General features: G+C 41.2%; 1 protein-coding gene across 3 annotated transcripts in view; it reads right to left on the minus strand.

Annotated features, from left to right (window-relative positions):
• cadm2a (cell adhesion molecule 2a) overlaps positions 1 to 18,122 on the minus strand; it is a 234,638-nt gene extending 216,516 nt beyond the window's left edge. For 2 of the 3 annotated variants that reach the window (XM_033978257.2, XM_033978259.2), the window contains exon 1: positions 17,736 to 18,100. In XM_033978257.2, coding sequence (XP_033834148.1) covers positions 17,736 to 17,796 — 61 coding nt within the window. In that variant the 5' untranslated portion in view covers positions 17,797 to 18,100. Of the gene's footprint in view, positions 1 to 17,735 lie in introns of all 3 variants that reach the window. The other variant, XM_033978258.2, reaches the window with a different exon arrangement.
• Positions 18,123 to 24,403: the final 6,281 nt, after the last annotated feature.

Here is a 24,403-nt window from a genome sequence, read left to right on the forward strand (position 1 = left end):
TCAGCCTCTTCTGGAGATTTAAGGCCGGATGTGGTATTGTATCAGACTGAGCCAGTCCAACACTACTGAGATGTGTTATTGTTGCTGGTGATAAAAACACATGAAACAAACATGGTGCTTTACACAGTTACACAGTTCATAATTAAACCTCTAACTATGTTTTATCATGCATCCTCTCAGTGTTTACCACTGTGCCTGCAGACCCCAGGCTTAGCATCATACAGTAATTCCTAAGGGGGTTAAAGGTCACCGTGGGATTATTGCATGTGAAGGTCACCCAGGCTCACACCCTGATGGTGATCTAGGAGTGGCTCTGTATGGAGGGCTACAGTTTAAAGATGGCTTATTTTTCGGTCTGAGGCTCACTTTTAATAAGGTCAGGATTAGGGCGACCAGTGCATTATGACAAGGGCTTTAGGATCAGTGCTTAGTCCTGGAGAGCTGGCTGCCATTTACCAGCTCAGTGCAACTGTGCTTAACATGGTGTCATTATTACAGGCGAGCCTGGAGATTTTGGCTCTATCTCCGCTGTAATAACTCATGTCTGGACTGCAGTCAATGGAAAGTACGAGTGAGGATTTGTGGCTAAGAGCGCTTGTGGTTTTAATATTCTCCAAAAATCTGTGTCCGTGCAGCGTGTTCCTGTTCGTTCTGCCCCATAGTCCAACGTGAAGCAGAGCAGCAGGATGTCAAGGGGGCCTCTCAGAGGATTAGCACAGATTAGCATTAGCCGCTCCATTTCTACTGGATACACATAAAGCAGAGTTAGCATACGGGCTAAACAGTCTGGTTTTGTAGCAGAGAATGGATCAGTATCTTCCTCATAATGAGCTGTTTGAATAAGGATATCAAAGTTGGCTCTAATATTAATCAATTAGCTGCTTGATCAGGGATAACATCATCACCTAAATATTGTTAGTACTTAGTGCTGGTCAGTGAAAGCAGGTGGTCTGGAGCAGAATCTGATGAGCTGATTTTATGTGTTTAATTTAATGTGTGTTTATGTTCATAAAATGAGTGCTAAATATCACTTTTATTTTGTTTTAGGAAAAAAAAACAACCATGAAACTGAAATGAAATTCAAGATTCATTAAGGAGCAAAGAAAATGGTGATTCTTTTCTCTTTTGTGCCATATCACCCCGCACTCTAACATGGACTAGGGATGGGACGATATACGATAATATCGTTAATCGCGATAAATAAGGTCCGCAATTAATCGTTCGTGGCATTTTTTAATAATCGCGATCATTGTGCACGATTATAATCGCCTTTACGGCATCACACAGCCTCATGTTTCCAGTTCCAATACAACGTTTATATGTTAGTTCTGGTGTTTGCCCACTCTGACATAGCAATGACACTTGTAGCTTCTGTGCTTATGGCTGTCTGAACTATATTCTGTCAGATATCAACAATAAACAAAGTCTGATCCGTAACTCTCCACAGGAACGTACCAGTGCGCGCCTCACCCGTGCGCACAGATGAGACGCTAATGTGTGTACATCTTAGATTTTTACCTACAATAATACAAACTGCAGAATAAAACAACACCTTTTAAACAATAGACAAATTAAGTCTAATTCATACAGCTGAACACAAATGTGCCAGAGCGCATGGTCCGAATGCGCACTGTGTGCACAGGAGCAAAGCTAACGATTATACACGGTATAATTTACGTACAATTAAGTCAATAGCAGAATAAACCACACTTACCGATCGAGAACAGCATCCAATCCATCAAAAAAATAAGGTCCTTTACTCCTGAGTCCACTGTGGGATCTTTAATCTTTGCCATGAACCGCTCCAGGTCCGAGATGCCTCTAGTTTAACTTGTACAAACATCCACAGTGTCCTCGATCACGTTCTCCCTTTGGTTTGTCTGTTTCGTCATGTTTAAAACGCAAAACAACAGTGCGTAAAATGCGCCATTATGCACACATTTCTGCATCCACTCGTTTCCCAATTCACCAAAGTGCCTTAATTTAAAAAAAATTAAGTCTTCGTCGACGGGCACTTGCGTCACTTCCGGCGCAACAAGGACCGGTCCATTTCTCCAGCATGACATTGAGGAGTACACATTTTCTTCCGGGTACGTCTGTTTACGGAAAACCATGGCATGTGATACGTCATCCTGTCCCGCTGCTCATTGGCTGTGTGCGGGCTCAGTAACCCACAACCCCCACCTTATTGGCCAACATTGGTGTCAATCACAAGCTAATACGTGTGTTTAGCACTGGGGAACGAAGTTGGCGCTGTCAGAAGTTTATTATGCCTGAAATCGACTAAAGAAAGGCAAAGAAGTGACGGAGCAGATTTCATATTTGGAGTACTTTCCTGCAGCAGATTGGACATAATTTCTTGACTGGAATATATTCTCTGGACCTTTACGGAACAAATGAGACCAACGTTGTGTGAATATGTTGATGTTTGACAGAACCAGAGCGCTCAATGGTAAGTGAAGTCCAGATTCACACTTTGTGACTTTTCTATAAAAACGTCTTTCCTGTCAGCACTGTGGTGATTGCAGGTGAAAATGGTTTGCATATCCAGAAAGACAAGCGCCGCAGCTTTCATTTGATGTGTAGATTGTTTGTGTGGGTGACGCAGAAGTGTATGTACATTGCTGTAAAGTTGTAAAGTAGGCCCGGGCCGTCGGAACGTTAACAGGTTAATAATTATCGCGATAATATCGTTAATCGCGATTATTTTGGCCACGATAATCGTGAGTCTAAAATTTAATATCGTCCCATCCCTAACATGGACTAAACCATCTCACGGTCCATACACATTTTTGGCACTCCACGCTCATTAATGATGTTTACTGATTCCAACCACAGGGGAATTTTTGAGTGAGCCAGGCCAGTGACGGCTTTTGACTTGTGGGAAGGAGGAGAGTGATGGAGTGAGTAATTGACTTCAGTGTGAGACAAACACTAATGAGGATGATAAAGGAGGAAGTGAGTTAAGTCTGATAAGAGGACAGGCACCAGCAGAGACGCTCAGAGAGACAGAGAGCCACAGGGATCAGAGAGACAGAGAGCCAGAGGGACCAGAGAGACAGAGGGACCAGAGCGACAGAGAGAAAGAGGGACCAGAGAGACAGAGAGAAAGAGGGACCAGAGAGACAGAGAGACAGAGGGACCAGGGAGACAGAGAGCCAGAGGGACCAGAGCGACAGAGAGAAAGAGGGACCAGAGAGACAGAGAGCCACAGGGACCAGAGCGACAGAGAGAAAGAGGGACCAGAGAGACAGAGAGCCACAGGGACCAGAGCGACAGAGAGAAAGAGGGACCAGAGAGACAGAGAGCCACAGGGACCAGAGAGACAGAGAGACAGAGGGACCAGAGAGACAGAGAGCCAGAGGGATCAGAGAGACAGAGAGCCAGAGGGACAGAGGGAGCAGAGAGACAGAGAGACAGAGGGACCAGAGAGACAGAGGGACCAGAGAGACAGAGGGACCAGAGAGACAGAGGGACCAGAGAGACAGAGGGACCAGAGAGACAGAGAGACAGAGAGACAGAGGGACCAGAGAGACAGAGGGACAGAGGGAGCAGAGAGACACAGGGACCAGAGAGACAGAGAGCCAGAGGGACCAGAGAGCCCGAGGGACAGAGGGAGCAGAGAGACAGAGAGCCACAGGGACCAGAGAGACAGAGAGACAGAGGGACCAGAGAGACAGAGAGCCAGAGGGACCAGAGAGACAGAGAGACAGAGGGACCAGAGAGACAGAGAGCCAGAGGGATCAGAGAGACAGAGAGTCAGAGGGACCAGAGAGACAGAGAGCCAGAGGGACAGAGGGAGCAGAGAGACAGAGAGACAGAGGGACCAGAGAGACAGAGGGACCAGAGAGACAGAGGGACCAGAGAGACAGAGGGACCAGAGAGACAGAGGGACCAGAGAGACAGAGAGACAGAGGGACAGAGGGAGCAGAGAGACACAGGGACCAGAGAGACAGAGAGCCAGAGGGACCAGAGAGACAGAGAGACAGAGGGACCAGAGAGACAGAGAGTCAGAGGGACCAGAGAGACAGAGAGCCAGAGGGACAGAGGGAGCAGAGAGCCAGAGAGACAGAGGGACCAGAGAGACAGAGGGACCAGAGAGACAGAGAGACAGAGGGACCAGAGAGACAGAGAGACAGAGGGACAGAGGGAGCAGAGAGACACAGGGACCAGAGAGACAGAGAGCCAGAGGGACCAGAGAGCCCGAGGGACAGAGGGAGCAGAGAGACAGAGAGCCACAGGGACCAGAGAGACAGAGAGACAGAGGGACCAGAGAGACAGAGAGCCACAGGGACCAGAGAGACAGAGAGACAGAGGGAGCAGAGAGGGTGAGAGACAGAGGGAGCAGAGAGGGAGAGAAAGACAGAGTTGAGAAAGGGCGAGACTGAGCAAAGAGTGAGAGAGCAGGTGAAAGAATAGAGCGAGAGAAAGAGCAAGATCATAGAGGAAGATACAAGAAAAGGAGAGAGCAGAGAGAGAGAAATAGAGAGAGCATTTGCGTCGAAGTACACAGCCTGATGCTTATGCCATTAAATCACAATCAATACTGTCCTCATCCCGAGCAGTGGCAAAAGGAGAAAGTACACAGATATACATTTATCACTGTGAGAAATGCCATTGTCATTAGTCTGGTACTTTTATCAGATGAGCTGCAGTCACAGACGTCACAGCTGCAGGACTGAGGGGTTCACTGACGACTGATGAACTCTTAGTAGTAATAATATTTCTTTCATTTGTACTTGTACTTGTCTACTTAAGTGCTACAAGCTAAACACGATTTACAACAGGAGTGTTAGCTCTGCTCTTATTATTTTAGCATAGAAGAGATGGAGGGAGAGAGAGAAAGAGAGAGAGACAGAGAGAGAGAGAGAGAAAGAGACTCAGCGAGAGAGAAAGAGAGAGAGAAAGACACTCAGAGAAAAAGACACAGAGAGAAAGAAAGAGAGACACAGAGCGAGGAAGAAAGACACAGAGAGAAAGAAAGAGAGACACAGAGCGAGGAAGAAAGACACAGAGAGAAAGAAAGAGAGGGAAAGACACTCAGAGAGAGAAAAAGACACTTAGCGAAAGAGAAAGACACAGAGAGAGAGAGAGAAAGATACAGAGAAAGAGAGAAAGACAGAGAAAGAGAGAGACACAGAGAGAAAGAAAGAGACATAAAGAGAGAAAGAAAGAGACGGAGAGAGAGAAAGAAAATGAGAGAGAGAAAGAGGGAAAGAGAGAGGGAGAGAGAAAGAGGAAAACAGAGAAAGAAAGAAAGTGAGAGAGAGAAAGAAAGAAAGCGAAAGAGAAAAATAGAGAGGCAAAGATAGAAAGAGAGAGAGTGAGGGAGGATGCATATGTGTATAACTCATCTGACTGTTGTTTTTTTGCCAAATCACAATACTTGCTCTGCCCATCCAGAAGTGAGAGAAAAGCAAATAGCTTTAAGACAGGCAGTGAAATTAGCCGTAATTGGAGACCATTTAAAACCATAATAACTTCTTTGTTTCCTCAGCAGGAGGTTCTGGGGAAGGGGAAGCCTTTTGATTAGAAGTGGAGATGAGTGAGCTATAAAACCAGTGAGCCAGCCCTTTCCCAGTTTCATACCGGGTGCGCGTGTTAAATCTCCTGCCAAAAAACGCTAAAGTTAATAATGTTGGAAGAATTATTAAAACGTCCAGTGTCAATTCAGGGGAGACCAGTAGCAAATATCAGAGAGAAATCACACACAGGAAGCCACGGGAGCGAGCTAACAGCCTTGTAAAAACTCCAACCGCCAAAGCTAAACACAAACTTACAAAAAATGCAAATGGAGCATGAAAATATGTATTAAATCCAGACTGGAGAACACAATGCCGAATAGTCAACAAAGATGTGTGCTCGCTAGCAGATTGTCACCGCTCCACTGTTTGGGGCAGGCCCCGCGACTGAGCTCAGGGTGTGTACCACTTAGGAGGGGGGAATAATGTTGTGGGGCATATAATAGATTTGCAATGTGGCAAGCAGTGACAGATGGCAGGGGGGCTGTGTGGCTTTACCACACTGAACACACACACAGTACAATGGGTGTAAGGAAGACCAAATCCCTAAGGCGTCTTACGTATGCTGCCGCGCGCTCACACCAGCCCAAGGGTCGCACTTCATTTGGGTTTTAGCTCTTGGAAATTGTCACACTTGACTCCATCTTTCCCTCCTCTATACAACAAGGAGCATCAAGCCACAAGAGAGTTTTGTGGGGGATTGTGGCCTTTTAATTCGCAGTCATTCGATACCTGTGTTGATAAAACAAAAATATATTCTGCACTAAGATTATAAGCTTAGCCTGCACACCACAGTTAATAATAATAATAAGTCAACTTGTTTTAGGGCTACACAATTTTTGGACAACTGTGATTAGGTTTATGATTCGATTTGCAATTTATAAAAAAAAATATAAACAGTTCCAGGAGCATTGACATTTGAGAGAAGTCTGAAACATGAACAAATATAAGAATACCATACATCTAGAACATGTTTACAGAATGTTCAGAACACTGCAGCTCGTCTGAGACAAAAACTAAGAGACAGGATCATCAGGCCTGTGCAGCAGCACTGACTCCTGTTTCATATCGGGGGCAGTTCAATGTGCTATTGATTGTGTTTAAATGTCTCTATGGGTCCTCTTTATTTAAGGGAGTTACTGCAGCTCTATACTCCACCCAGAGCCCTGAGGTCAGAGGTCAGCTGACCAGCTCCTGCTGCTGTGCCCAAAGCCAGCAGCTCCCCCTCAGCCTGTCAGATCCTCTCAGTCTTTAACACAGTTTAAGACTAGACTGAAAACCCACCTCATCTCCTTGGCATTTAATACTGGCTGGACAGGATGTACAGGTGTTTTATTGTTCTTTGCTATGTACCATATTATATCTACATATTTGTTTTTGTTGACTTTTTTATGTAAAGCAGTTTTTGGCCAGTAGTATTTAAATGTGCTAAATAAATAAAACTGAACTGAAAGTTTGTAGAGGTCTACAGGTGACATATTTTTCTATAAAACAGACAGGACATTTTGCTCTTTGCAGGGGACATTCTGTTCTAAAAAACTGCGTTCTTAACTATTTGATAATTGCGCCACCTCAAATTCCACTTTCGATTAAATTTCCAGGTATTGTGCAGCTCCAGTGTGTTTCAACAAAAGCAGTAATACTGCTTTAGTAAAGTGGCTCTTTTTGGTAGAGCTTCATCGGACGACCTTTCCCCTCCACATCATCCACATAACTGATGAAGGTGCCTGATGAAGAGACGTTTTATCATATTCAACTTTCTGTGTTCTTAATGTTAGGCCAAAAGCATCACCAAATTTTAAACCCAGTAAAAAACTTTAAACACAAACAATATTGTATTCCCTGGAAACACACAGTCCTCTGTGTAGGTGTAAAACATTTAGTTTGGCAGATGAAATTCCACACCTCCACCTCTCCAAAGTAATCACTTAATGACTTTCTTTAAAGTGTATAGGCGTGTTCTCAGGTAACGCACACAAAGCGTTTATATTTCAACTCACCAGACCAATAATAACCTGCACTTTCCTCCATTCAGGGTCCTATTGTTCAGCCCATAACCATTGAGCTGAATGTCTAACAACCAAAACAACACAAGTGCTTGGACTTCCACTGCGCTCCGACAATCAGGGCCACTGAGTAAAATGTGTAGAGGTAAACAAATATGAAGAATCTATTTACTTTAAATAGGACGGGGTGGTGTGAGAATGAAAATTGTACTCCAGTTCCAGTGGCGATATGCTGTTCTGGTCAAATTGTAATTCTAGGTTTCAGCTCTAAAAAAATCCCCTGAGTGATTGAGAAAAGGATTTAACCAATCAGAGAGAAGTATGAAAAAGAAGATGGCTATAGTTACCTCTTAAAGCAGACCTGTCATGCAAAATTATCTTTTCAGAGCTTTTCACCATGTTCATTTACCCTCCCAAAGTAGTTTTTAGAGTGATTCATTCGTGCATGTTTGAGTAATCTTTAATCTTTTATTTCCACGAGACCATGTTGCCGATCAATCCCCATTTTCACCGCCACCGTCACACGCTCATCACTCTGTACTCACTTTGTTCTTTAATTTACTTAATCGATTATACATATAGGATTCAGCAACGTCGAGTAGTCATCTTGATACAAATGAAAAAAAACAAAATGTTGTGATGTTTAAGGCGACGTCAGCACCCATTGGACAGTGCTGGCTTCTTTTATTAAGTCATTTTAGAGTAATATTGTGATTTAAAATGTGCAAATGATAATATACTGAGTCAAAGATATGAACTACATGGCCCAACCATTGTAGGTGTTATAGCTGTAGTAGCAAACGAGGCATAGTAGAAGTAACAACCAAACAACATAATGAAGCAGCTGTATTTGTTGTAATACTCGTAGCAGGTGACAGCCATAGCATACTCACCTAAACCTTCTAATTAAATGACACTGATATTGCTAAACTTAAATAATGGAGCAGTTACTTCCACCTGCTGCATTGACTCATTCTATTTGTTAATTTCAGTTGTATTTGGAGACTCATGCCTCTCGCCGCAGTCTGTAATAGCTTTCAAAGTCCGAATTAAGATGTGAGGAAGAATCCCCTCCAGCTAATGATTAGACAAGGAACTCCAAAGCATGTTCTGGCCGTTCAACCAACACAAGCCCCCTTTATAATCACACTCTCCCAGTGTGCATATGCACTGGCTCATACTGCAAGTCAATTAACACCAAACATGTATCTTTGGGGAATTATATTTCAATTAGCTTTAGCTACTTCTGGGCTTCCTTTGAGACTGCTCCGCTAAACAAGTGCATGGCGATGTATTTGTGGAAGCGGTAAATCCCACTTTTCAATTAGCAACGTGCAATAATTCTATACTGTTATTGTCTGTGAACAAGTTAAGCAATTAGGCGGTAAAATGCTGTTCGCACACATTAAAAAGCTGTTAAATATGCATATCAAATCATGTATTTTTAGAGCTAGTTTTGAAGTAAATTAAGGCTGTGAAAAATGTACAAGTAGCCATTATAAATGATCTAGAGGGAATATACACTGATTATCCAAATTATACTAAGTAACATTTGATATTTATGAATTGCTCATCTGTGCAGAAAGAGAGGGATTTTTCAGACTCAAACTTTACAGCAGGCTTCGTGGGCACATCCGCCTGTCGTCCTCATTCTGTTTTTCTTCACCTGAAATATTCTGACATGCGTTTCAACTTTTTTCCAACATATTCCCCTTGGATTTGGTCTTCCTGTCTGCTGTGATTTGATAGGAGAATCTATGTGGACCAAGACAGGATCAAAAAATGTGGGGTTAAGTGAGGTAACTGCTGATTCAATGCTGATGGACCAGACCAATGGTGTCCAGTGTTTTTGTTCTTGATTCACATTTGGATTTGAAGAGCACACTTCTTTTTTGTATAACTTATTAATTTTCTTCTTAACACTCTCAATGGCCATGACAATGATAAACGCAAATTGTGTAGTGTATCATTATTAAAATAGGCTACAAAGAATGACTTTTAGGGCTGGGATAGACGGCATTCTGGAGAAATCCACGTTTCAAGTTTGTTTTAAGTTTGTTTTTAAGCATTTGTCCAATATATTAAGCCTAAATGCAGGTGCTTGTTACAGCTCCCAGCAGAAACACGAGCATGTGTGCGTGCATTATTGTTATCAGTAGAAACACGTGCCATGTCCGTGCACTAAATGAGGTCTTAAGTTTCACTCACAGACGGTGAGAAAATAGTCGTTTACTTTCCGTAGCTCAGATTATAATGATAAGAAGCAGCAGAGGAGGAAAAGAGAGGACAAAAGGTGAGGAGCTGCGGCTGGATCAGAGAGAAGGAGGGGAGCGGGGGCGGCGGCTCTGCACACACACACACACACACACACACACAGGAGGAAAGGAGACGCTGGACTTTTAGTCAAATTGTGCAGATAAGTCAAAACTTGTGAAACGCGATGACACATGAGGAGACATAAAGTGTCCCTGACCCAGTGCTTTCACCTAAACAAGCACTGACTCCTCTTCAGTACCACGCGCTCTCACTGCCACGCGGCTGTAGACCTGTCCATTAAAGTGCACTGGCCTTATCATCGAGATCAACCAAAGTTTAGATTGCGCTCTATCGATCTTTCGAGTTTTGGCCCAAACCCGTAATTACTTTCATTTTTTTATTCACTCTGATATGACTCCAAGTATACAGTGGTTGATTTGCATGCCAGATGCTTCTGTTCTACCCATTTATTAAGTTTTGGGGCCAACACAAAATAAAAAAAAATATATGAGGAAAAAAAGTTTCATCATATTGACTGACCTTGATTCTACTATGGCCTAAAGCTAAACCAAAACAATAAAAACTAAAAACTAAATCTAAACTTGGAGTTTCACATTGAAAATTGTCCCAAAATGTGAACTCTGCTCCAAACGACAGCTGTAGACCTCTCACTTTAAAAGATTTTAAGAAACTTTTACAGCTCTTTGGTTTTGTTCTGTCTGTATGTGCAAATTCCCACTTGACTTCAACTTGAGCAAATCATATCACCGAGGCCATGTTTGCTCGGAGTGACTGCATTCACCACAGTAGCAGGTGCAGGACTCTTAACAAAAGCAGAGTTGGGGGCAGAAGGGGAGCAGAAAAAGCAACAGGGAAGCGCCTATCTCTATCTGTGTTGCGGAGGACGATTACTGTACTTGTGCGGGCAATTCTCAGCACGGCGGACCTGAGGGACTGCTATGAAAAGGAGCTGTCAGATGAAAGGGCACATAACATGAAAAGAACATTATCTCAGTAAGAGTGGTTAAGGCGGAGGATGATGTAGAGGACTGGAAGTTCAGCTCAAAGCCCTTGTTCCGCTGACAGTAGTGTTTATATGCACTCTGTTTGAAGGACTGCATGTGACTGAAGATGTTGTGATCACTTTAAAGAAGCGTTCTTGTCACTGCTTCCTATGAGGCTGAATTGGTTAAACAAAAATGTTGCCCCATGTTTTAATTCCATGTGGGTGGCATGATTAATTTCGTAGGCGAAGTGGTTAAAATGCTAATTGTTATGTCATTAAGTCATTTACAGTAGTAATAGAGATGGAGCCTAATGATAATAGCTAAATATTGTAGCCTATTAAAGAACAACAGAGTGGAAGCACAAATAGGCCAAGTAATCATGAAAAAAAGCCTATAGTAGTCGGGGGAACAATAGGAGCTGTACTTAAATTTTATGTGAGATTATATTGTATTCTTTTATATATGTAAGCTCATGCGGTATACATTCTTGCATTTTTTCCTGAAATGAAAGTTGTGAACAGTTTTTTTTTTTTTTTTTTTTTTTTTTTTTTTACTCCTGTGAGAGAAAGATTCCAACTTTTGCATAGGAGTTTAAATCCGGAGGTGCTTGTGTGTGTACGACTTGGGGACTATTCTTTATTCCAGTGTTTGAGATTAGTGACACATGGCTTGTCAAAGACTGGGGCTTCAGATTAGCTTGTTGCTAATCCTTTGCAATTCCATGCTAATACAGACATCACACAGACAAGCAAGAAACACAAGACTTCAGTTTACCAATGTTTGTTTAAGCCTAAAATAACATTGGCAGATGAAGTTAAAGAAGCCATGTGCCAAATTTCCTCACCAACAAGCACCTTTCCAACTGTTCTGTTAGCTGAGATGCTAGCTGAATTAGCACACTGCCATCACCTACTGTGAGCTCTATTTATGCGCTAACTGTCTGCAGGTTTATTAGACTTTGGCTGTTTTTAGTTTTACATTGATGAAAAAACATCTTGCAGATCTTGCTCAGTCCTGGTGCCTCTTGAAAGTGCTTTTCTGAGACACCAAAGTGAAATAAGTATGCAGATCCACTGACAGGACCATATCGGTCTAACCGGCCCCGGGCCCCGCCCAAGTCTCACCCCAAAGGTGTCTCTGCCATGATGAAAAGACGACAGCCCTGACGACATAATATAGCAGTCAGCGAGCAACTGCACAGGACCATGATTAAATCAGAATCATGATCCAGGCTCCTGATGCAAACCTTTATTTATTAGTTCTTTTATCAGCAGACACTGTTGCAGACACTGTTGCACAGCCTCACTGTTTATCTTGACACGGACACATTGAAGACACATAGCTTTTAGGCATATTTCAGACTTGGCCATGCTTTCTAAACATTACACTATGAGTAAGGAGGAGGCCATTTTGTTCTGCTCGTTTCATTGTAATCTCTTTGTCATTTCTTTGACTGGTGAAATAAAAGCAAAATCTGGCAGCTCTCTCAGTCTGTGCTGTATCATTAAGAGTGGGTGTATTCTTTTTCTGTGAGAAGAGAAAACTCCCAACATTCAGCCCAGGATTCTGCAGGAGGTTATAGTGACTCCAAGTATGACTATCTTCACAATCATTTATAGTGAGACAAACAGGCCTGCCACGATTATTACTATATCAACTTATCGTTCAGTATAAGAACGCTGCATTACTGGGATTTTATTTTTTTATGGCTCTGTGATGAGATTTATCCTGGAAAAAGTTGAATTAATAACTTCTATGAGTCATTACAGATGCAAACTAAGTACTAACTAGTAGTGTTTCTTTCTGCTATTTATTTATTACAGCTCATGTTTCTGTTTTTTTTTTTTTTTATTGTATATTTAGAATAGTTTTTTGTGGTCAATGGTATAACTTAGTCTCAATATTATCGTTTATCATCTATATTTATTCAGTAATACGTCACACTTCAAATTTTGTTATTGTGACAGGACTAGACAATGTGGCTAACTGAATACAAAGGACCAATGGAACCTTTTTTTTTTTTTTTTCTGAATGAGTTTGTGTGTGTCTCTAATGTAATTGTTGATATTTTCTGGGCTAGTACCGTTAATTCCCTTCTCCAGCTTTCTCATTCCAGATACCAACATAGATATATCACTTAATATAATATCACGATAAACGATAATATTGAAACTACTTTATACCACTAACACAATAAAAATAAAGCATGATAATCCTAGTAAAGCACCTTTTTTATATATACTGTCATTAAAAGGCATCAGCTGCAACGCATAAATAACAGAATGAACCAATAACAATAAGTTTTTCATCCCTTTACAGCTCAAATCTTACCATATTACACAAAAAAAATACTAGAAATCTTCCCAATATTGCGACAAAAACATACACACGATAAACACTGAGCCCCAAAATGCATTGTTCCAGCTTTAAATTAGTTGATAAGTCAATATAGTAATGCTCCTGACAGGCCTAAATATCTGTCTAATGCATTACTGTACAAAGAAATGGTGCAACAGAGTCATATCAGACGTGCCATCAAAAGGCATCTCTCTCTCTATAGCACAGTCCGATTCCGCTCCTCCTCTTTCCTACTCCAACTTTTTAACACCTGGACTAACAAAAGAGCGGCTTTGATGGTGGGAAATCCCTTGGCAGAGCTGTCGGTGGATCCAGTGAGCTGCGTGCGCTCCACCGAGGCTGTAGTGCATTGAAGATTCATGGTTTGGATATAGGCAGTACTGCTCGACACCTCACATGTTGTAGCCATCAAAGCACGGCCATGAAAATGAACACACACATACGAGAGGCAACCAGAGGGCTAGATAGAGAGTACATCTTGTTTCTTGGTGTAATCAGTAGCTCCGCAAACACACACGCATATACACACACACACACACACAAGGCGGCCCGTTATCAGAAGCTTTCCCACGCTGCTGTGCTACAAAGCTCCACACCAGGATGGGAGGATGAGGAGGAGAGGAGGAGGAGAGCGGAAGCAGAGATGGATAGAGGGTCAGTGGCTCAGGCTCTCTGCAGGGATAAATACAAAAAAGAGGCAAAATCTTTTATTTTATTTTATTATTATTATTATTATTATTATTATTATTATTATTATTATTATGTTATGTACAGTTTAATCCATACATCATCTGACAACTGGAAGACATTGATTAGATCAGGGGTGTCAAACTCACATTCACAGTGGGCCAAAATTAAAAACTAAGATAAATTGACAGGCCAAACTCAATATTTATTGAAAAATGTACTGCACCTGACATGTAATGTTTAGCCTTTTCATGAACAAACTTTAGTTTTGCTTAAACACAAAATCAGGAACAACTCAAGCTTGATATTACAAACATATTAGAAATTAAATTTGAAATAAAAGAAAATCTGTAATGTTAATTTCTTATTTAAATAAATAAAATAAATTATGTCTCTCTCTGTAGCAATTAATTTGGCTGACGTGACCAATAGCTTGGTTGCTAATAAGTCTCAACAGAAAGGGAGGGGCACTTGCTGGTCTCGACTGCAGAGTACTAGTAAAGCATGCTGGGATTTTTCAGTAACTGCACTTCAACATATTTTACATTTTCATTTAGATATATTCAATACACATCATAATAAAAAACAACAAGTTTAGTAACAACAGCAGTAGTAGAAGTTTAGTAACAGTAGCACTTGGACTAGAACGAGAAGATGAGTCAGAAAAAGGAAGAAACAACGGAAGAACAAATGGATGGAAGGTCAGCCTTTCTCGGCTCGGACTCACTGCAGGGATAAACACATGTCGCAGCAGGCGGTCTGGTTTAGGCTTGCCAGATCACAGTTCACAAACTCAGCCAGCAACAAAGACAACAGGAAGCCAATGAGGCAGTGCAGATAAACCCTCATCCATAACAACATATCGGACAATTTGGTGGAGATTGGCTGAACATTCCTCCTCCACACCTCTCCTCCCACATTACTCTTACATCACTCTATTCTCTGACTCTTCTCTCTGTGTAAGCTTCTGTTTGCCCCTCTGCCTGCAGGTCTTACGTAACCGCCCCATTTGCATAACCATGTTTTGTTTTTTTTTCTCCAGCTTTGGCGACGAGCAAACACAAGACCCAATAATATGTTAACAACCTGAGCTGTCGGGATAAACAACTAGCTCCCATCACAACATGTTTGCAGGTCTGATGGAGTATTTCTGGATCTCCTGTAGCCAGCTGGCAAAGGGCCACCGGGGCCACAACAGCTGTCATTTACTAAACAGCAAGCACGGGATAGACTTGATTCAGGGGGAGGTCGACCTGCATGCTGTGTGGAACCTATACAATAATAGGTCTTGCACCGCGAGATGACTGTTCAAATCAAGCAGCCTAGCATTATCCTCTTCAGGTAGAAAGCAATCCAGACTGATAACAGATCGGACAGTGTGCCGTAAAGAGGAAGAAGAAGAAGATACACGTGGTATTGGCTGGTCTTTGTCTTTCCAAAGGCTTTGTACAAATAGAGGGCAAATGGGCAGAAGTTTGGGTATTAAAGCTGACATTTTTGAATGATGTTCACAAATAAATGCACAAAATGTTTTAATTATTTGTGTGTTAAAGATCCTATATCTTACAGTGTGAGCAGTAAGCCATGTTACAATGTTGTTATTCCTCAAAAACATACTTGTGAGTTGTGTTTGGTTTCATTTCACACATGTTTAAATAATCCTGCATTGTTAGTCTGTCTCCAAAGCTCAAAATGCTCTGTTCCACCTTGTGATGTCATGCCGTGGTAGTTTTCAAGTCAACAGCTACTTTTACCTTTAGTTCAGTAGAGATTGGCAATTCCAGAAGCTGAAATGATCCAAATGATTCTAGTGAAGGTGTGTGGAGTTTAAAAACACCGTGGAGAACTTCCATGATGACATCACAAGGTGGAAACTGAGTGTTTTGAGTTTGAGACAAGAACTCAGCCTAAATCTGCAGGGTTTGTGTGTCAAACATGTGTGAATGAAACAAAACTAAATTCTAGGTCTGTTTGTGATGAGGAAACAACATTATAAAATAGATCCGAAAATAGAGTAATGAGTGCACTTTAAAAATTTACTTGAAAATTATCTCAGCGACTACAAGCCTTCAACACCCTGGACACTGGCCAATATTAGCAATAACCACTTCAGAACACTTTTGCAGGAATGTCAATAGTCAAACACACTTCATTTGTTGCTACACTTCACACACCAACAGGATCTAGCACTTACAGCAACTGACAGAGGTTTTAACAGACCAACAACCATTGTGTGATTGACTCATTATTGGCTCTAGCTGTTCAGATTTACCACTCACGTATAAAAACACATCTTTGGATAGAGATGCTCAATGAGTTCATACAGACTCCACTCAAAGATATCTTAATTGAATGCTATAACATGCCTAAAACGCCTCCATAATAAACTACTGTTGTAATGGTTTCATATCCTAAGAATCCTCATCCTCATCCCCAATCATTAAGTCAAGAATCATCTTAATCATGTCTGCTTATTAGGCGAGCACTTTTACACACAAACACACACACATACACACATACACTTGAGACAGATAACAACAAATGATCAAGGGAACGCAGTGCAAATGATCCCCCATTTGGGATTCCTCATTCACTTGTGTGGAACAGCACAGTCAAAGCCGAGACAATCAATTCTGTCTTTTTAATGATAATTGAACTGTCTTGTTTTAAGCAGTTTTGCATGGATGGTAATTCAGCCGCTTAATAAGAAATCCACTGTTAAAAGCAAGGATCTAAACCAAAACCAAAAATACATAAACAGTGAAAGTGGCTAAGATGCTTCTCTCTCTGGCCTTTGACGGGATGTGAAAACCACCATCATTAAAAATAAAAATTCAACACCATGTTTAAGTGTACTTTGAAATGACTAAATCGGCAACCCACTGATGGGCACTTTGCAGGAGGAGAGGCAGGAGAAGAGGGGGCTGCTAAAGCTGGAGCGTGTTTGCTTTTGTTTGAAGTTTGCTACGCTGTACTGAAAATAGACCCCTGGTTGGAAAGACGTTTTTAATGATCAGTCACAGTCTACCAACCTAAGCTTTCATTAGTGACAATTCCTAATGCATGAGCCCACATTCCCAATAGCCATGTTCACGGCATAAAACCAGGTGCAGCCATTCAAGTCCATGCCACTCTGTATTTGTGTAAGGAGATAAAAGGAAGTACTAAATGGTGTAGCTCTCCTTGACCTTGCCCCTAACAATGTCATGTCACTTGTGTGTTTACAGTTCTGAGCTTGTGCTGGCTCCCAACCAATCTGAGCTGACAATTACCTCCCAGACATGGCAACCACAATGATTTATAGCCTGTATACATCAACAAACCCACTGCACGCTGGGAGAAAGCAAGTGGAATAGGCGTTTTAATCAGCACTATAGCCACGCACATTACAGTCTTGTTTCAATACTGTACATCTACAAATGAGTACATTTGGAAGTGGACAAAAAGGTGTAAAGAAATCATTAAATTGGCTCACTCTGGTGTAAAAATATCATCCATAATTAGCAGCATTAAAAGACGTTCCTCGTGCGTCTCTGACTCACCCACCTCACTCCATCCTGAGGCGTGTCTTTGTCCACGGCATATGTTGCTTTGCATTGATACAGAAACATACAGAGATCAGTGTGTGTATGTGGCGTACGCTGCTGCTTGTTGTGGACTAGTGAGGGGAAAATGACATCCACGCATCACTCCAACTGAGCGTAATGGACCGGACACACCTGTGCGTAAGAATACGCGCCAGTGACCGCAAGAGCTGACCCTACTCCCGCCCTGTTCCACACAACAACACAACACAACAGCAACAACAACAGCAACAACAACAACAACAACACAACAACACATCAATAACACAGCAACAACACAACAGCACACGCATGAAGCCCAGTCCGCGCGCTCACCTTTCACCAGGAGCACGTAAACAGTGTAGAAGGTAAAAAGCAAATGACTCTTGAGGTTCATCCTGTCTTGCTTCCTTCGTCCTCTCTCCTCCGCACTTCTTCTGATTTCTTCTTTCCCTTCGCTGGATCCCGGACCGGACCGCTTTGTTGTAGCTATCCAGATGGACTTCTTTGACTGACTTCACGGCCCCGTTTTGATCTTTTCTCGCTTATGTCCACACAGAATGCGATAGTAAAGTCGCGCAGGCTCGTGTTGAGTCGATGGGACGGGGTAGTGTAGCTGTAGTAAAGCCTCGTCTACAGCACGTCCTCCGTTACGCACGGTGCTGATGGATGTCTGGAGAGATGCTGCCGCTGCACTGTCGGCTGTGGCGCACAGTCCACACTGAGACCACCACGAGTCGATTGTTTGAGTCCCGCCCAAATGTGTTTGACTGACAGAAGGGGACAGCCAATTACATGGGCTATAGGCAAAATAAGGCGGGGCGAGATGAGGAGGAGTTACAGAGCGCTGTAAAAATGCGCTCTGTGTTAGGCTTAACACTTGAATATAGAAAAGCTTTTTGTATTTTTCTTTCCTGTTTTGGTTGCTGTGCTTATAATATATTTTGTTTTTTGTTTTTTGTTGTTTTGTTTTTTTTGTATGTGATATTGCATTAAAAAAAGGTGTAGATGCCTCCAGTCTCTGATGTATTTTCACCCCATTTGTCTGTAAGGATGAGAGTTTGTAAAAATATCAAGCCTTTTTGACTAGATTTCATTAAGCAGATATTAGAAATGATTTACAATAATGTTCCCTGCTGAAACAAGAAGCTAACTGGGACAGTGGCGTCATCAGTGGCCTAAAAGCATTTGTCCTCTGACCAATAGGTCACTGGTTTAAATCTCCCCCAAAACACACAATCATTGTTTCTTACTCACATTTCCAAATCCTTTCACTGTAATGTGGCAGAGTGACAAGAAATGTGCAAGGTTCAGTGTAAATAAATGTATCAAATTATGATTTTGTGCAGTGAACTGCTTTTTGTAAACACACATTTGTTTGAGTCACAGTGCCACTGTCCAGTTCACATAATGAGACCTGCTCATGATTTGAATCTGATGGCCTAAAGATAATAATGCCAAATTGCTTCCTAATCATTTTCTTTTTTACACTATCTGGCCTGGCATTTGAGGGATACATATAGCATTTCCAGTCTTTAATTCATATTTGATAGGCATGACATTAGCCTATGTAGTTTCCTGGACTGTGGTTTCTGATTTGCACATGGAAATCAGCTCATTTCCATTACAAGCCTCAGCTACAAGCACATGTCGTACTGTATGGTCTGCACTCTAAACAGTGTTTCCACGCACTCCTGGATTTGCACAAGATACAGCGATATCCAGGGCTCACACTTGGGGCTTTGCTGTAGAGTTTTTTTATTTTTAGAGTGCATTGTCTCTACAGGCACAGAATTCAAATCTGAGTCAGGGGCCTGAGATGTGCAGAGGATGAGGGCACAGCTTTGTCATAAGATAAACACAACACAATACATTTTCTATTAAGAAAGTAGCAATTAGTTATTGCAAATTATGAATGAATGAATTTTTTGTATTTTTAGTTTATTTTTAAGTTTATTTTTTAAATTATTTTAAGCTATTATCTATTATCTTGTTTTATTGCATGTACCATTTTCCTGCTGTTCTTAAACTGCGCGGTTCAATACTGGAATTTCCCCACTGCAGGACTAATAAAGGCATATCTTATCTTACCTTATCTTATCTTATGAAGAAACCTGGTAAATAATACATACACTTTGAGATTTGTTGTTTGTTTTGTTGTTCAAATGTAAAGTGCGTTATAAATAAAATGTAGTGTTATTATTATTACATACATGTTTACAAAGTACATTTTAACAATGTCTATGGCAATAGCAAAACATTCATTTGTTATTCATTCATTGTGGTTACTTTATTTACTGGTTTAAAGGCAAACTACAACTACCACTTGAATGTGCTACTGGAGTGTAGCTGTTGACAGAGGCAGTGAGTGATCTGAAGCCCTTGGGTGACACCTGCCCAGGCTTTGAAGATCCACTCACAAAGACCTGAAGGAGATGTGGGTGCAGGGTGAAGAGAAGGCACAGGTAGGATTTTACACTGTATAAAAGACACTATTCATTCATCTTTGGAATTTTGATGATATGATTTAGAGGACATGGGATGTTCTGGGTCTATTCAATCATGGATTTGATCATTTTTCTTATTTTTTGCCACTCTGGTTGGAAATATATAGGACTGAGTTTAGCTGTCTCTGCAGTTTGAGCTTGGACTGTGGATAGAAATACATATTATCAAAAACTCTACATGTACTTGAATGTTGCTATGTTCTTGCTACATAAAGTTACAAAAATATTACCATCTCTTATTGATTTTACAAGTTTATTTGATTGTGCTTTATTTATGTAATGAGACTGTTTCAGAGCACAATACAGACTGATATTGTAATTCATGGATGTCCTTGAATAAGGAATAACATCAGGGTGGAGGTTACTAAGACAAATAATGAGATAAATGAGCATTTACCATGCAATATCTTTAAACTGGTGCTTTCTATCACAGTGTGATATGTGAAAAATATCTGATCTAGAGGCCTTCATTAAACCTGCTGAAAAACCCTGAAACATTCATATGAATGTAACATTATGTGAGTAGGCAAAGCAAGGACATGAAGTTGCTGTTGATGTAATGCGCTTGTTAAAATCAATCTGGTGTTTGTAAAGGTCGCATAAAACTTATGTGAATGAAAGGGTTCAATAACATTCACTTGAATATGATCATGGGCTTTGCTCATTTCAAACTGGATACATCACAGGACTGAGAGCAAGCGAAGTAATCCACACAGAGTGTTTCAATACAGATAAATAGAAACACACCTTTGTTTTTCATCAAATGTGTTGACACTGGTTTAGTTAAGTTTATTGAACATCAACACGAGGATAAAAATTCACATATATACATGCATAATGATCTAGTGAAAACAGAGTGCGTAGTAGAAGAGCCTTATGTAAGCTCATCCTGTTTAAATTCAGTGATTACATGGTACTTCATAACATGTTCATACAAGTCCTTCACATCCATAACTCTGAATGCACTGTACCTTGTAAGGACAGTATTTGTATTAGTTGTTTTATATTGGAGAACTGCTGTACAACAATGGTGACACACAAATGGATACAAAAATGCCATGGTATTTAAACTCTAATGTAGGCTAGTAGCTAAGTAAAGGTTTGTTTACCTTGGTCACCTAATCTGTTTCAGACGACAGTTCTATAAATAAACCTGACTTGACTTGAGCCTGCTGATCCCATTTTGGGTCAATCCACTTTCGGAGGAGGAGGGGGTCGAGCAGCACACCTCGTAATGGCTCATTTCACACTGTCAGAATTGGTGTGCAGCGTCACTAGAGCCATAACACAGAATCTCCGTCTCTGCTCTGAAAAGTGTTTGGATCAGGGGAAGAGGCCAGGCAAGCCGAACGTTCGAGTTTCCGCCTCACCTGGAATTGTCCCGTGTTCCAGATGGCATAGACCTGTCCCTGTCTGCCCCTGTCACACACACACGTGCGCGCACACACACACACACACACACACACACCCACCCACACACACAGGCTCTCAGAGTTAGGAGCGGGTGCCACCTGCCCCTGGATCAGCCCATTGTTCAGTGGTCCACCTAATGCAGCCTGACACATGTGGCCAGTCCAGCACACAGCACTTTGGCTCAGACAGAGCAGAGCTGGAAGCACAATGAATCACTCTGGAGCTTTTATTCTGAAATGTGCTTTCAACCATTTATTCTTTGGTGCTCAATTCAAAGACAGAAACAATTTGTTTACGCCAGTCGCAAAACACATGTGAACACAAATAAACATGGGGACAGGGAACACACCATTTGGGACCTTTTTTATCTGGAAATCTTTGCAGGAAACATTACAGTATAAAGCACACAGTGTGTCTGTGAGCGACCTTATACACACACATCTGAGGGTTTATTCTCTAAATACTGTACATTAGGCACATAGTCCCATTTATATTACTATTTATATATTTTCAGACAAAGCAGAAATGTGATGCTTTTTCATTTCTAAGTTTGGGGTTTGGGGGTCACACTTGGAGCAGAGGTGGTGCACAGAGCAGTGGAGACATTTGGGCTGTGACAGGTGGAGATGTCTTTATTGTCTACTCTAACAGAAAGTATTCGAGAATAACTTGTAACTATGCCTACAATAAAAAATCTATGATCAAATGTGTCACTTTAGAGGTTGAAATTCTAAATTCAACCTACAATGTCCTTAAGGCGACGGTGGAAAAATCTAGTACCAGCTTAAACATGTCCTTAAGGAGTGAAACATAAAAGTATTTACCACAGATTCTGAGCTCTTATAAAGCTTCAAATGTAGTGATTTTTATAAAGATGGGTTGGCTGTTCAACAGAAACCAGTCAATCGTTCTTTCCTAGCTTATTTGTATATTTTTGTTTGCTCAAACTATGTTAAAAACAACCCTGAGCCTTTTAAGCAGGTCTCAGACAATAATACAAAAACCCTTTTACTTTTACCTTTCAACTTTTCAAAAAATTATCCACTTAAAATTTACTTAAGTAAATTAAGGAGACAGTTGAAACCAGAAAGACAAGTTTACATATAACAAGATTTACATATAATAAGATTTACTGTGCCTTTAAACAATTTGGGAAAACCCAGATGATGATGTTGTGTCTTTGGAAGTGTCTGATTGGTTTATTGACAACATTAATTAGAGACACACCTGTGGATGTTTTTAAAGACACACCTGAAACACACAACTTCACTGTGTAACATCATGAGAAAGTCAAAAGAAATCAGCCAAGATATCAGGAAGAGAACTGTGGACACAAGTCTGGTTCATCCTTGGTGCAATTTCCAGACGCCTGAAGGTGCCACGTTCATCTGTTCAAACAATTATACACAAGTATAAAGACCATGGAAATGTCCTGCCAGACCGCTCAGGAAGGAGACGGGTTCTGTATCCCAGAGATGAAAGTGCTTTGGTCTGAAATGTGCTGATCAACCCAAGAACAAAAGTAAAACACCTTGTGAAGATGCTGCTGAAGCTGGTAAGAGTGTGTCATTATCCACAGTGAAACTAGGACTGTACCAACATGGACTGAAAGGACACTCTGCAGGAAGAAGACATTACTCCAACAACTTTGCTCCAACTAACGGATTTTACTTTTGACTTTTACTATGTATCACACCTGGATGACTGAGGGATTACACAGACATTACTCCAAAAGAAAAAAAAGATAGATTACAATTTGTAAAAGCACACAGGGACAACAGGGACAAAGACCTTCATTTCTGGAGACATGTCCTGTGGTCTGACGAAACTGGAATTCAACTGTTTGGGCATAATGAGCATTGTTATGTTTGGAGGAAAAGGGGGGGGGGGGGGGGGGGGGGGGGACTTTATGTGGAAATACTGAAGCAACATCTCAAGACATCAGCCAGGGAGTTAAAGCTTGGTCTCAAATGGGTCTCTCAAATGAACAATGACCTGAAGTATACTGCCAAACTGGTTACAAAGTGGCTTAAGGATAACAAAGTCATTACAAATCCCTGATCTCAATCCAATTGAAAATGTATGGGCAGACATGAAAACGCCTGTGTGAGCAAGGGGGCCACAAACTTGACTCAGTTACATCAGTTCTGTCTGGAGGAATGGGACAAAATTCCTGCCAACTATTGTGAGAAGTTTGCGGAAGGATGTCCAACATTTGACTCAAGTCATTCAGTTTAAAGGCAACGGTACCAAATACTAACAAAATGTATGTACACTTTTGACTTTGAAGAAGGTGATGAAAATAAAAATAATGTTGGTAATCCTAATTGGCGTAAAACAGGAAAAGTGTTTCCTGTTTTACGCCAGACAGTTAGATAAAGGTGTATGTGTCTTTTTATAGTGTCTGTAAATGTCTGGTTTCAACTACACCTGAAAATGATACAGTACAGTACTTCTTTACTACTTTTACTTGATTACATTCCACCACTGCCTAATGGTCAATGAACAACATACGTTTGTGAAATCATCTGTCGCCATATAGAGCTTTGTTGCTAATCTAAACAAATGTAAACTCCAAAGAAACATGAAGTAACACACATTAGCTTTAGGTCATTTTGAGGTTTCAGTTCTTAGATTCATTAAGTGTCTCTGCCCATTAAAAAGCCACGGAAAAAAAACATTTCCTTTCGAGTACGCTGTAAGTTTTGTTGCACACTCTGGAGTACCCCCTCACTTGGGTAATAGGCTAGAAAAAATGATGTGTTCTCCAAGAGATTATAAAGAATCTAAATCTTTTTATTCAAATGATATTACAGTTGACATTCTTTTAATAACTAAAATCATCAGCGTACCCTCTAGTTGGGAAACACTGATCACTGGGGCAACAGTAGCTCAGTTAGTCGAACGTCAGAGCCAAAGGTCGGTGGTTCAAATCCCGCTTGTGATAAACATTGTTGTGTCCTCCAGCAAAACACCCAAATCAATCACCCAATCATTACATGTTAAAATGAAATCCTATTCTAACGGCGTGTGTTTGTGCCCGGTGACATTTGCTCCCCTCCACTGGCACCCTCACGTGTCACA

Source organism: Periophthalmus magnuspinnatus, chromosome 14 (assembly GCF_009829125.3).
Source record: "Periophthalmus magnuspinnatus isolate fPerMag1 chromosome 14, fPerMag1.2.pri, whole genome shotgun sequence".
Classification (NCBI taxonomy): domain Eukaryota; kingdom Metazoa; phylum Chordata; class Actinopteri; order Gobiiformes; family Gobiidae; genus Periophthalmus; species Periophthalmus magnuspinnatus.